At 37.6% G+C, this 14,226-nt stretch overlaps 1 protein-coding gene across 1 annotated transcript in view; it reads right to left on the reverse strand.

Moving 5' to 3' along the window:
• Positions 1 to 14,226, reverse strand: part of LOC148067258 (uncharacterized) — a 31,515-nt gene that overhangs the window by 4,778 nt on the left and 12,511 nt on the right. Inside the window, exon 8 of the mRNA XM_087805364.1 lies at positions 3,389 to 3,527. Within this exon, the coding sequence (XP_087661490.1) occupies positions 3,389 to 3,527 (139 nt within the window). The remainder of the gene's footprint in view (positions 1 to 3,388; positions 3,528 to 14,226) is intronic.

Here is a 14,226-nt window from a genome sequence, read left to right on the forward strand (position 1 = left end):
CTTTAGCTGAAAACGTAAGTCTTTAAGACCCAATTTTATACTTGATCAGAAGTGTGTTTTGGAAAGAATCTGGCCATACAATGCGTATCACGATACAACGATACAATGTATTGGGATATATTGTGATACTGTAGTAACAAGTATATATTTGTAGTATTGTCAAGTACTTGACTCTGGTGTTGCAGAATTTACGGACCACATGACTCTTGACTAAGTCGTAACTGATTTAATTTGTTTTGAAACCAAAATATGTCCAAACATCAGCTTCAAAAGCTGCTGGAGTCGACTGTATCCTCTCGTCCTCAGTCATCGCCAGGATTTCAATGATCCTTTAGCTTAAAACGTAAGTCTTTAAGACTCAATTTTAAACTTGATCAGGAGTGTGTTTTGGCAAGAATCTGGCAATACCATGCGTATCACGATACAACGATACAATGTATTGGGATATATTGTGATACTGTAGTAACAAGTATATATTTGTAGTATTGTCAAGTACTTGACTCTGGTGTTGCAGAATTTACAGACCACATGACTCTTGACTAAGTCGTAACTGATTTCATTTGTTTTGAAACCAAAATATGTCCAAACATCAGCTTTAAAAGCTGCTGGAGTCCACTGTATCCTCTCGTCCTCAGTCATCGCCGGGATCTCGCTGGATGTTATTGTTTGTTTAGCTGCAGAGGACGTAACGACCGCTGCCATCTAGCAGACCAAATATGAATAAATACTATGAATATAGTTTAATTCACAATTAGCTATTAGCAGTTAGCATCAACGTCCCCTCGTGAGATCACAACGACAGACAAAAAAGGGAAAATGATCCAACATTTCATGACGGATGAAATAAAGATTGTTTTTTGGTTTTTTTTCAATTTCTGTTTTAACATCTCGTACGATCATGGGATTAAATCTCAACATTTAATCAACATCCCACATTTTTTTTTTCTTCTTCTCTCGGCACAGACCTGGTTAGAAAACATGCCCTTGAGAAATACTACAGTACATGCTCGATGGAGTTCAACGCTGCTGTGTGTGTGTGTGTGTGTGTGTGTGTGTGTGTGTGTGTGTGTGTGTGTGTGTGTGTGTGTGTGTGTGTGTGTGTGTGTGTGTGTGTGTGTGTGTGTGTGTGTGTGTGTGTGTGTGTGTGTGTGTGTGTGTGTGTGTGTGTTATAACCTTCAGCAGCACATCTACAAAACCTTTCTCTATCCTCGGAGAATTCCGGCACAATGATGTCCTTATCTCCTTGGCAACAACTGTAATACTTGAAAAGCTGGAGCGGGTCCCTCATCACTGCTGCCATCAAATTGTGGGCGTCTGGCAGCACAGAGTCTTAACGAAGTGCTCGTCAAAGAGACGCACACACACACACACACACACACATGTTGTCGTGGAGGATATTTCAGGCTGTACAGATGTTAGGAATGTCACACACGCTGCCGTTCATACACTCGGCGTGAAGTGAGCGATGAACACAAACGTGTCACATCCCTGACACAATCTGACTTCCTGGTTGTATTATTGTGAGAATGTGTGTTTTGAAGACATATATTCTTATAAAGACACACGGAGACTTTCTCTCTGAGCCTCATAATGATGTGAGAAATACTAAATATTACACAAATTCATTAAACTTTAATCGTGATCACGATTTTACCTTTAAACACCTGTGATCGTCTGTGGTTTATACGTCATTAAACTGCCGGGAAAATACAAGTGAGTACAGAGTGAATAGCCTCGGAAATCAACAATCTAAATGTGTGATGTATTCAAATATACAACTTTATTTATATATATATGAAAAAAATGCAATTCTAGTCTAAAAACATCAATTTAATGAAAGATGAAGAAGAAAACGAATCTTCAACGAAGCCCTGTGATATAATAGTTTATGTAAGTAAGTAAAGTAAGTAATATTTATTTATATAGCGCTTTTCGAGACCAGGGTCACAAAGCGCTTAAACAATCAAAACAATACTCAAAAAAGTACATACTTTAATAATAGTGTCTTGATTTTAACCACTTGATGGTATAAAGAGGAGACTTTATTTCTATATAAAAAAAATGCAATTCTAGTCTAAAAACATCAATTTAATGAAAGATGAAGAAGAAAACGAATCTTCAACGATACCCTTTGATATAATAGTTTATGTAATAGTGTCTTGATTTTAACCACTTGATGGTATAAAGAGGAGATTTATAAATAAAGTTGTGTTTTTTAATCCAATGCACACTGATTTCCCACACTCTGTATTTTTCGTCACAATTGGAACGCCATAAAAACATGGACAATCGAGACCATTGCACCTTCACGGTCGTGGTAAACTCACTCATTCAATTGCCGAACAAAGTCCCAAAAAAACCAAGGAAAGAATCAGAGAAGCACTTTTTAATTTACCTGTTTGTATTATTTATCATTTAAGGTAAATTCAATTTCTAAACATTTTGTTTCGTTGTTACGCAAATAAAATACAGATTTTTTTTTCCCACAAAGATCAGAAGGAAGTTTTGAATTGACCTTTTTTAAGGCATACTCAATGAGTCGGTTATAATAATATAATTTATTATTTGTTTGTATTATTCATAATTTAAGGTAAATTAAATTTCTATTTTACATTTCTGTTTCGTTGTAATGCAAATAAAATACTGATTTTTTTTCTTCACAAAGATCAGAAGGAAGTTTTAAATTGACCTTTATTAAAGCACATTTATTGAGTTGTTTATAATAATTGTTTGTCATGTTTGCACTGAAAATGGCTTAATTTTTTCCACCACAACAAATTCTTGTTTTGTCTTTAACATTACTCGCAATAAAGTTTTCTGACTCTGATGTGGAGATCAATCATCAATCAGGATAATCGAGTTCATAATCGTCATTTCAATATAAATCAAAATAATCATGAATCGTGCAGCCCTAAGAGTTAATAACGTTTTAGTTGTTAGTTGTTAGTTAGACTGTCAAAGTTTAATTTAAATGTTACAGTTTTTTCATTCATGATTTTACTTTTCACGCAGGATGTGACATCATTACTTTAGACGTCACTGCCACAATGACTATTATATAAACAGACGTCATGGTCAATAATACTATTATCTTACCATGTCTTTTTTGTCACTGACGTCACACCCAGCAGCTGAAACCCTGTGTTCCTCTTACGTCATCAGTCATAGTGTCACTTAATTTTCTAGTTTCAACTGACTCTATAATAGCATCTGCTGTCACTTCCTGCCAGAATCTCGACAGTTTTGACACTAAAATAATCCTGAGATGATGCTTCTCCATCAAGGATCATTCTGACACTCGCGCCACCTTGTGGTGGCACCTCAGTAAGGACGTTGCAAAGAAAAGACTGTTGCAAGTGTGTGTTTGTGTGTGTGTCGGTGTCCGACCTGACGCTGGATGACCTCCTCTGGGATGTTCTCTCCCAGGGTCGGGGGTTCGATCGCCCCCAGGATGATGAGCAGGCGAGTGAGGCCGGTGGCTGCAGAGAACTGTTTGGCCTGAAGGGACGGCAGCAGCGAAGCGAACCTGAAACACACACATCATCCTTCACGTCAACAAACCTTTCGTGAGCTTTGACCTGAAGATACTGATTCAGTTACAGGTACTAGAAATAAAACAAATGTTTTCATTCAGGTTTTTTATGAATGGATTTTGAGTAAATAGATTTAAAAAAAAAAGTTATTATGAAATCAAGATGTATAAAATCCCATGTTTATTTCAGTAAAATGACTTTCATTTAGCAATAATATTCATATTTTTACAACAACTACAACCATGTACTTTTGTGCAAATTAACATTTAAATGTATCACATAAGGTGAGTTTCAAGACTGTTTAACCCCCAAAAATAAAAGACCCTCGGAGCCTTAAATACTATTTGATCTGCTAAAATGAAGAAACTTGTTCTCATCTTCACTTCGGATATACACAATACTGTGTTACTTAAAACAAAAATTTTAATAGATGTAAAAATAATATTTACGCATCATCTTAAATTGGATTTGTTTGCATAGGGAGGTTTAACCATTCAACCCTTTATATAAACTTTAATTGACCAAATATTAAATCGGGTCATCTTCAATGTAAATGAACATTATTTGTTATATTTTAACTGTAAAGATGTTTATTTAGAGGATTTTAGGTCAGGATAGTAAGTCTATTATTCATCAAAGCACGTTTCTATGCGAGAGTTTCAACAGATTATTCTGAGATGAATCCGATGATGTACAGTATTTGACCCCCGGTGCCACAACTGACCTCACCGACGGCTCCCTCGACCCCCCCGGTGAAACATTTACCTGCCGGACGAGGAAGAGCCGCTGCTCTCCCGGCAGATGAAAGAAGACGAGCGATGTGATTTAGGAACACCGGAGGCCTAATCGGTCTCGGCTCACTGGTGCCCTGAATTGGCTGGTCTCAGACTGTGGAGCCCAATCAATAGCACCGTCGCTCTCTCTCTCCGTCGCCCCTCGCCCACTCCGGTGCCACCACCACCACCACCGACCCCCCCTGAACACCGCCGAGGACCATCCTCCAAACACCAAGAGATGTTTTCCTTCCGATGTCTTTCTGATTCAGTCGGGCTGGTCTCCTTCTAATGTGTGTGATCGGTGGATTTAACAGATCTGATACCTGGACACCAGCAACACTCGTCCAAAAAACCCTCAAAAATCAACAGAAAAATGTTGTTTTTCTTTCTTCTTTGCACAGATCTACACCTCCATGGACAGATCATTACAAAGAACTGTTTAAAAATGAGAGAATAATCTGATACAAACTGATATTTTAGATAAATTAATGACGCAAAGTAGACTCTCAACAACTTAATGACAACATACTTAGTCATTTTAAAAATTACCTTTACATACAAGTCAAGCAAAAATACAACCATTTTTCACGTACATACATCCTTTTAATATATTATATATTTAACTATAGTTTAATAGTATGAGAAGAACTTGTTTTATTTATTTTATTTTACAAATAATAATGATTGATGCTGCAGTTAAGCTTTTGTAAGCTTTGGCTGTAAATATTAAATAATTTCAATCATGTTCTACAAAACAGTCTAAACTACTACTTAGCAAAAAATATAAAATAAATTGTCCAAAAAGTGCAATGATTTTTACTCTTTGCACTTAGAATCACATAAAGCTCAAATGTGTGTCGAGTGGAAGATCCTGATCCGTCTTCGATCAGAGAAATCGGTTCCTGCTGACTATGTAGAAAAGAAAAACTGTAAAAATAAGTCCTCAAAATCTGAATTGAAATGTAAAAGGACGAGAGGTTCGGGAGAGCGTATTGTTCTGTCTGTGGCGACCCCTGTCGGTAGCAGCGCGTCATTTTTTCCAGTTAGAAAGAATCACATGAATCGGTCTGAATTATTCTGTTCATCTGAAATAAGTGTAACAACATCATCACGATGCTTTAAGTAAACTGCAGGAAATATTAATGATGGAGACACAGGCATCGATTCTTTACAGGGTGAGTTCACTCGGATTCTATTGGACAACTGAAATAGTTCAAAATAAGGTTCAAAATAAAATCCCACGTTTCCATTTCAGCATATTTACACATTTACCTGGATTATGGTAAATGGTTTGTGACTTGTCAACATGTATTGATGCACATATTGGACGATTTTAGGTATTACTCACTTACTTAATTGGATACTTAGATACTTGGATCAATGATTAAAGGTAAATGTCACTACTAGTGAATTAAAGTGTGAGTGATGTTTAATGGTACATGTAGTGGTCTTTAATGGAAGTTAGTAAGTAAGTAATTTTTATTTGTATAGCGCTTTTCCAGACCAGGGTCACAAAGCGCTTAAACAATCAAAACAATATTCAATAAAGTATATATTTTAAAGATCAAGATAAAACTGATAACACAACAGGAGTATGAAGCAATTAAAACCTGTGTATTCGGGTTGTTTCCGTGCATAAATATATGGTGATACTTTTATGATCAATACAATTAAGTACATGAAGACATTGATGAATGAACATGTTTACCAGAACACACCTCAAAGATCTCAGGTAAAACCATCTTAATGACCAGATTAATCTTAAAAATACAAGTCTATTAAACGTGTAAAATAAACCGCTTTGACATGTAAATGACAGTTATGAGCAGAAACAGGAATAAAACTTTAGATTTCTTTTTCGCCATTACAGACATGAAACTATTGAATCGCACCTCTGAACGACGACATTTCATCACCGACACGGTCCCCCCCCCCCCACCACCCCTCACCCCCCACACAAAGTCATTCTGGCAGCTCAATTTAAAGCCAAAGTTGTCAAAGGGAACTTCTCAGTCTCTGCACATGTTCCAGCTGTCTCCCTCTTTTTCACTCCAAAAAAAAAAAAAAAAAGTCCTATCAGGCCCCCCAGTTTGAATCTGGTCAAATCATTCCTGTCCCGGCATTGAACATTATTTCAAGGATTCTGCAGCCACCTGTCCTATTCCCTTCTTTTTTTTCCTTTTTTTTTTCCCTCCCATTTTTAATTCTGCCCCGGAGTGAGGATTATGCGGAGCAAGGCATGCGTGTCAAAGGGAAATTTAGTGGGTAAAGACAGCCAAGATTGGTGGGATGAATTAAACAGATAACGGGAGGAGACGAAGTGGGGGAACCATGTCGAGCAAAACGCCTCACCGATGTTGGTCATTTCAGAAGGGGCTCTTTTTTTCCCCTCCTCCCCACAGGAGCGCGGAGGCAATATCTAAATTAATAAAGTGATGAAATGAGTTTGTGCCACGGACTTTCTGCTGTTTGACTTTCCCATCTGGATTAGTGCAGGCTGAATGGACGCTCTGTTACTTTTGTTACAACTGCGCAATTCACTGTCGGAATTTGGCCCAGTAGTGATAAGCCCCCCCACCCCCGCCCCACCCCACCCCACAATCACACCCCCACCCAACCCACCACCACATCCTCCTCATTACCATCTTATTTCATATGCAGGGCCTCTGTTACCTGAGAAGCCGCTTACGCACAAAACACCAACTATTACACGACCTCTGCCAACTATTACAAGCTCTAAAGTCAATTTCAAAAGTGTCACGAAGAAGAAGAAGAAGCCGATACAGAGAGGAAGTGATTATTTTTTTTGGCAGTTTCGTCTGGTGTTTCAACATCCTCCACTCTTTCATCGTGACTCTGACGCTTTCCCTTGACCAGGACAATTCAACTCTGACGGAGGAATTTTTCGTTTGTAATATTTGGAATCGCAAACCGAGACGTTTGAAAAATGAGGTGTATTTTCGGCCGGAAGTAACAAGCGTGTGGAATCGATCCATCAGAATTGCAACATGTGGGAGAATTTTCAAGAAGATGGGAGTCTGTGTCATTGTGTCTTGGACAGAAGACCAAATTGAAATTTCAAAATAAAACTCAGGAAACAATTCTAGTATAGTTTCAACTTGTAGTACCAGGACGACATGATTACGGACGAAACTTAAGAGACAAAGTTACAATTGTTCTTTGACCCTTAAACGTATCCATTTTAAAGGATTTGCTATAAAATAATGATTTAAATTAGTCTAAAAATAATCTGCGGTTAATTTTGTTTCTTGTATTATTTGTGAAAAACGAACAAAACATTTATATTTGTTCTGTAACTGTAAAAATAAGATCTTTATTATGATCATAAATCAAGATAAAGAATAGATGATAACTACAAATATTCTCTTCATATATTGTTCACATGCAAATATTGAAAGGATAAACTATTGGATGAGCATCAGCTTAAATACTAGCCTGTGCTTTTATTTTGTGTTTCCTGCTACTTTTATTTTGTTCAGCTCCTTCACTTCCTCTTTTTTTTTGTCTTGATAATGATTCACAGCTGGAACGAATCCTGCAATTAGAAACCTCTCAGTTCCAGCCTTGTGTGTCAGATTCTCTCCATTGTTCTGGTATTTTCTGGGACTTTTGTTCATGATATTATCGGTGAGTTTGTTTACTTCAGATGTTTCCTGTTTATTCTAAATTCACCCCTTTTCTGCTGTACACATGTTTTGACCGCTATGTTATATTTGTATCCTTGTGTCTGTGTTTATTTAACTATATCTTCACACCAACATGAATTATTGTGCATTTAAAATGATACATATTTCATTTCTGCCCTGTTATTTTCATCAGGATAATCCAATTCTTGAGATGATGAGATTTAAAACAGTGATTTCTCACTGAACTAAGTGGTTAGCATGTCAGGGTAGCATGTTAGCATGTTAGCATGTTAGCTTCTTAGTGCACAGTATTCAAACTTTGCTGTGATAATACACCAGAGGTATTTTGAGATAATTTTTCATGTCTTTGGATCCGAATTTGATTTGTGTTTTGTGGATTATTTTTTTTTGTTTGGTTTCTCTGTAAATTTGGGTCTTTAATCGTCTTACATCTTGACTATATAATTGAAGCTATATAGATATATACAACGTTGGTCCAGAGAAACTAACTTTGGTACACATGACTATACTCTGCTTGTTCCAGTTCAGTTCAATTGTAATTGAGGATAAAGGGAAGACTTTTACTTGCTTTTTTTTTTTACTTGGTACAAAGTTGCCAATATGTATCTAAACATTGAAAATGTATTAATTTAGGTTAAGATAAGATCAATACCATCGTCTTTTTTGAGTTTGTTAGACTTTAGACTTTCTTTTATTGTCGTTGCACAGAAAACACGGCAGGGAAACAATGAAACTTGGCAACCGTTAAAAAACAGCAGAGAGATGTATATGCAAAAAGTAGAAAGTTAAAAATAGTGCAATGTAGTTTACACAGAATAAATAAATAACATTATAAATATTGCATATAATAATTAATGTATATAAAGTATAAATACAAATAAGTTAACAATAGTGCTAATATGTTATAAATATTAGAGATTTGAGAATGTTAGAGGTTTGACATGAGCATTAGTAACAAAAGATGCAACTTAAACAATGGAAACGGAGAAATGCATGTAGAAGTATCAATTATTTTCCCATGTAAAAGGTACAAAAAAGTGGCAAAAGTACAGAAAATGTGGTGCAAAAGTTGTCACAGCATGACCTCCCGTTCTTGTTCAAGTGTGCTGTGCAAGCAAGTTCCAGAACACTGCTGCCACCTGCTGTTCCATTGAGCTAATTGTTTTCAATGATTATTCCAAAAAAAAAATAGTATTGTTTCCTCCAGATATTTAAGACATGTCCACTCTAAAAGGGTCCTGCAGTAGCAACTATGACCACCAGATGTCCCTGTCGCATCATATGTCCACACTGTGCTGCGGACAGGTGAACCTCTGCGTCACTCACGGTCCAGTATCATGACAATGGTAACAATGAAGTGTCATCCTCGGGGGGTCTCCAGGCAGGGGAGGAGGTACTCCTGTGCTGACTAAGGAACGAGGAGACCCAGTGGGAGGCAGAAGCTCTAATGAATCGTATACAGTGATGCAGCTGCACAGGCAGATACAGTCGAGGACCAGCATCTGTGCAGAGAAGACACGGTTGTCTTCTTAAAGTGAGCTCAGCTGCTCTTCTATCAGTCTCTAACACATTTACTTACCCGACTTGGGGAAACACAACAATAAACTTACTGGACATAATTCAATGTATTAGACCCAACTCTCTAAACAAACTTTTGTTGCAGAGAGACTTGGAAGTTTTTATTTTCACCTTACAGAACTCGCAAAGGTGGTTTAGCTCCAACTAGTGACGCTTCAGGAAGCCATGACATTATTTTCTGAGCCCACTAGATGGCGGTCTCTGCACTATTTTCCTTTGTTTTGAACTTTTCTAACGAAACATCACGTTATTTTTAAAGGGATGGCGCCACCTACTGACCTCTAAACAACATGACACCACTTCATCAGACCATCACCAGTTCCAACTGGCTGCTATGGTTTACTTCTTCTAATATCCCTGCATCCAATTTTTATGGTTTATTTTTCTATTTTTAGGGAGAGAAATGTATTATAGTCCCCCTGTGTACTCAGGGACTCTGGTTTACTCCCACAGTCTAAAAAACATACAGAGTTTGTTTGGGAACTTGGGGAAATTGTCCATAGTTATGAGCATGTGTGTGAATTTCCGTCCGTCTTTGTGTGCCCTGCGACATACTGGTGTCCTGTTGCCGGGAGAAATTGGGATGGGATAGCGGGTATTAAACTGGAATTAAGCAGTACAGACCAGTAAGCCTTATGTTATCAATGTACCTTATGTATTAGAAACAGCGGTCACATCTTTTAAAATGTTGACAAACTACAAAGTTTAGCTAAAAGGCTCCATAGTGCGAAAATTTTGGGATAAAGTAGTCCATATTCAAGCTCTATGTTGGGCATACGTTGGCAAGGATACGTTGGAGGATTTAAAAAAAAGCCTTGTGTGTTTGATATTGTCTTGTTTGTAACACTTGAGTTTAAAAATAAAAGTTTGAAATTGATTTATAAAACTGTGAAGTGCATTTGCCGGAAAATGCATCAACAACATCAGGGAAGCAGATATTTGTGCACGAGGGAAGCTGGTTCCGGCACAGAGTTCTCATTAAGGCAGAGATGGATGATGCGCTCCCGGCAAAATACTATTGAATGAAACTTTTTTAAAAAAATGCACCTCATATACCTATTGAGCATTTATTCTTTGAGTGGAGAGTCAAATTAATGTTATTTAATGATCAGCGCTGCTCACTTGCATATGTTTGGTTTTGTAATTCGGCGCCCGAGGCCGGAAATATGGTTACAGTATGATTTATTTTCCGGACTGTACTTCTCTCGCCAAGTTTCCTCCTTCAGAGTTCCTTTCACGCTATCCATCCATCAGCCCCGAAAGCCTGGTGCTTGCCGCCAATCTCAGCCTAAAAAATCCCTGAAGGGGCTTATAGCCGGGTCACGCTCCGATGGGCTATTGATTGCCGTCTGACGGTACCGGGCTCCGAGACATTCCCGCAACTGGATGTCATCGCTTGCTGCTAGTTTTCACCAATGAGGGCGGCAGAGACAGGGGGTGGGGGGGAGCAAACAAATCTTCACGGATTATATAACCGCTCAAGAGGCAAATTTATCTATGTGGGACACTTCATACCATGGGCAAGTCAAAGTCCTGCAGTGTAGAGACAAAAAAAAAAGCAAGAGGAAATGAAAAGTATGCAGCATAGAAACAACAGAATCAACCGGGCAAATCAAATGGGATGAAAGCAGGGAAAAAAACATGAAGCTTTTTTTAACATATCGTAACCAACCGGACAATGTTATTCTACTGAAAGGCCACACAACAAAAACATTCTTTGTAGACGGACAGCATCCCGTACTTAAAAACTCCAGGGGGCAAAGCAGTAGATAAATGTTGATATGGTGACCTATAAAGATGCCAGTTTCCTGTTGGGTAAATATACTTTTGTTTGGTCCAGAACACTGGTCTCAACGTTGTTTAAAATGATCGACTTTTATAGTAATTATTGTATGAATTTTTTTTTTTTTTTTAATAGATTCTAGGATTTATGTGATACAGGTACCAACTGGTATCCTTGAAAAATAATTGTGGAATATTTCCCAAAACACTTTAAAAGTATAGGGAAAAAAAGTTAAAACACCTTTTTTCTGTCAGTATTATTCTTGGGGCTAATTGGGCTTTGTCAGGTCATGTTGTGGTGACTTTATTTTTAAATGCGTGTTGAATATTTGTATTGTAGACGAAGCAGAAGTACTTTCCTTTTAATAGATAAAGAGTTGAAAGAACCCAGTTTTTGCGATTGCTCACTGAATTACTTCAATAGTTTTTAATTGTCTTTCGATTATCAAATGTTAATTGTATTTGTTGATTTAGTCGTGCGATCGTATTGACGGTGAATAAGAATACAGACATTTATATTCTGTTTGCTCTATAAAGTTGTATGAAAAAAAAAAAAAAACGACTTCAGAGCTGCGACAGGTTACAACTGCCACATGAACATCATAAGAACCCAGTGTGCGCCGCGATAACCCAGGCTTTCAAACGCGTGACATTTGAGATGTTAAGGTCTTTGGAGATAAATACTAAAGCCCCGTTTAGGCCTTTGTAGTTGTTGAACTTTTATTCAGTCATGCCGACTCGGCCCTGGTTGTATAATTGTTATTACCTGCTGCCGTATTCCTGCTTTTTTGTCTTCTTAAATGTACATTAAAAACAAAATAATGTTTTACCTTGGAATAAAGGGGAAAAACAATGTAAAATGGTACTAAAATGCATACTTTATTACTTTTTATCTCAATTAATGACACGGATGATTGTTTGAGTGTTGGTCTAAGTGGATCTATTGATGTTTAAGAGTCGATTTGGCATCATTTTATAACCAGTCAGTGACGATGAACAAGTAAATGATGAGACGAATTGACGACGCAGTCCTGAATACACTCTCTACAACTGCATTAAAGTGGAATACGTCAAATGACAAGATAAAAAAGTGTTCAGAGTGAAGGATGTGAAGGCAGTCAAGTGCTCTTCAACACAGTAATGGAACATTAAAAAGGGAGAAATTGCCAATCAATGAGCCTTCATTAAATTCTAAGGACCATCCCATTAGACGAGTGTCCCCCCCGCTGTTCCTGAGCAAATGTGTTCCCCCATGGGGTAAATTGCTTCTACACCCGCAGACTCGGACGGGTCAGACGCTTTTGAATGCCTGCATTCACACGGCAAAATGAATTCGTCTGAAAAGAAAATATGGTGAAAATAATCCGTGAAATAACTCCAATGCCGGCATTTGTCTCTGGAGAAGGTAGATTTGATGGAAGACGTTCATCCACTCCAGAGATTAGATTTATGAAAATAATTCCAATTAAATCTTCTTAATTTAAATGTAATAGTTCACTGTTATTTCACTCATTTTCTACTCGCACTTCTGTCGACTAAGGGTTGGGATTCTTTTCAGAGTAATCTGTTCCTTTTAGAGTTGAAGGCAAAAATGTTTTTCCTTTTTAATGTAGCAAGTGGAGCTCAGCTGTTTATTTTAACATCCAAATACCTCCATACTGCTTTTCTGTAACGTCCTTCTTGTATTGAACCTCTCCATTAGGAATTATTCAGAAAACTTAAATAAATCCATACCTTAAGTCTGTTTAAGGTGGAAGTTATCAGTCTCTCAGTTCCTGTCTGACGTCTTTCCTCATTGAAACAAATTGGTTCAGTGCAAGTGCACAGGATTTAGGCTGCTAGCCCAGCGGCATCTAAAGCTAAAAACAAGTTTTAAAATGTAGAATTTTAACTTTTTTTTCCAGAACAATTCCTCAATTTGAGGCTTCACTACAAGATGGTACTGACAAGCACCTTGGATGTGTTTTTTTGGACGAAGATGAACCTGAGCATCAGTAACTACGATAAAAAACTATGTACATTTTTGCCTATTACTCTGAAAAGAAACGGATTACTCTGAAAATAACCCTTGACATGATTTGCGAGTAGAAAATGAGTGAAATTACGGTGAACTATTACATTTAAATTAAGGAGATTTAATTGGAATTATTTTCATAAATCTAATCTCTGGAGTGGATGGAGGCGTCTTCCATCAAATCTACCTTCTCTAGAGACTAATGCAACATGATATTTGTGATACAGTTTTCGGACTTCTTGGTCCATAAAAAGTTTATCAATGTGTAAATGAATGAAGCTAATTGTTGAATAAATGTATAAGCGGAAAATTGCAGTCGAAACTAAAATACTGACCACTGCTGACATCTACTTCTCTTAGACATTGTATTGTTTCTTTGCACACGAGGCCACAAATCATTGTACACGTTTGCAAACCGACTGCCAGATTGTGCAAAACTAAATTAGCCAATTGTTATTTCACAAGGTATAGCTGCTTAACTGTATGATGGGAAGATCTTCAGCGCTCGTATCCACATTACTCGTGTGTTAAAATGGGAAGAGAGTCATGGGCGTCTCACAAAGCACATTATCATCTCACGATACATGTTGTAACACACCGTCCTAACGTTCAGTTCATCATAGCAAATTCCCCATCATATTTAACTGGTGCGACGTACTCTTTCCATTTTCCGGGTCGTTGGCTCAGAAGTACAAATAAAGCTAAACGGAGAAACAAGCAAATAAACCGGAGCGAGAGGCAGTAATGGGCGTGAGGAGGTGGCGTAATAAAGCTCATTTACAGCTCAGACGAGTCCGGGCTGCTCAAGAGGTCTCCACGTGTTTGCAAAGCAAATGTAGCCGTCATGAACGCATGCATCCGAAGTAACATTTTC

The sequence above is a fragment of the Callionymus lyra genome, chromosome 13, assembly GCF_982586985.1.
Source record: "Callionymus lyra chromosome 13, fCalLyr1.hap1.1, whole genome shotgun sequence".
NCBI classification, from domain to species: Eukaryota; Metazoa; Chordata; class Actinopteri; order Syngnathiformes; family Callionymidae; genus Callionymus; species Callionymus lyra.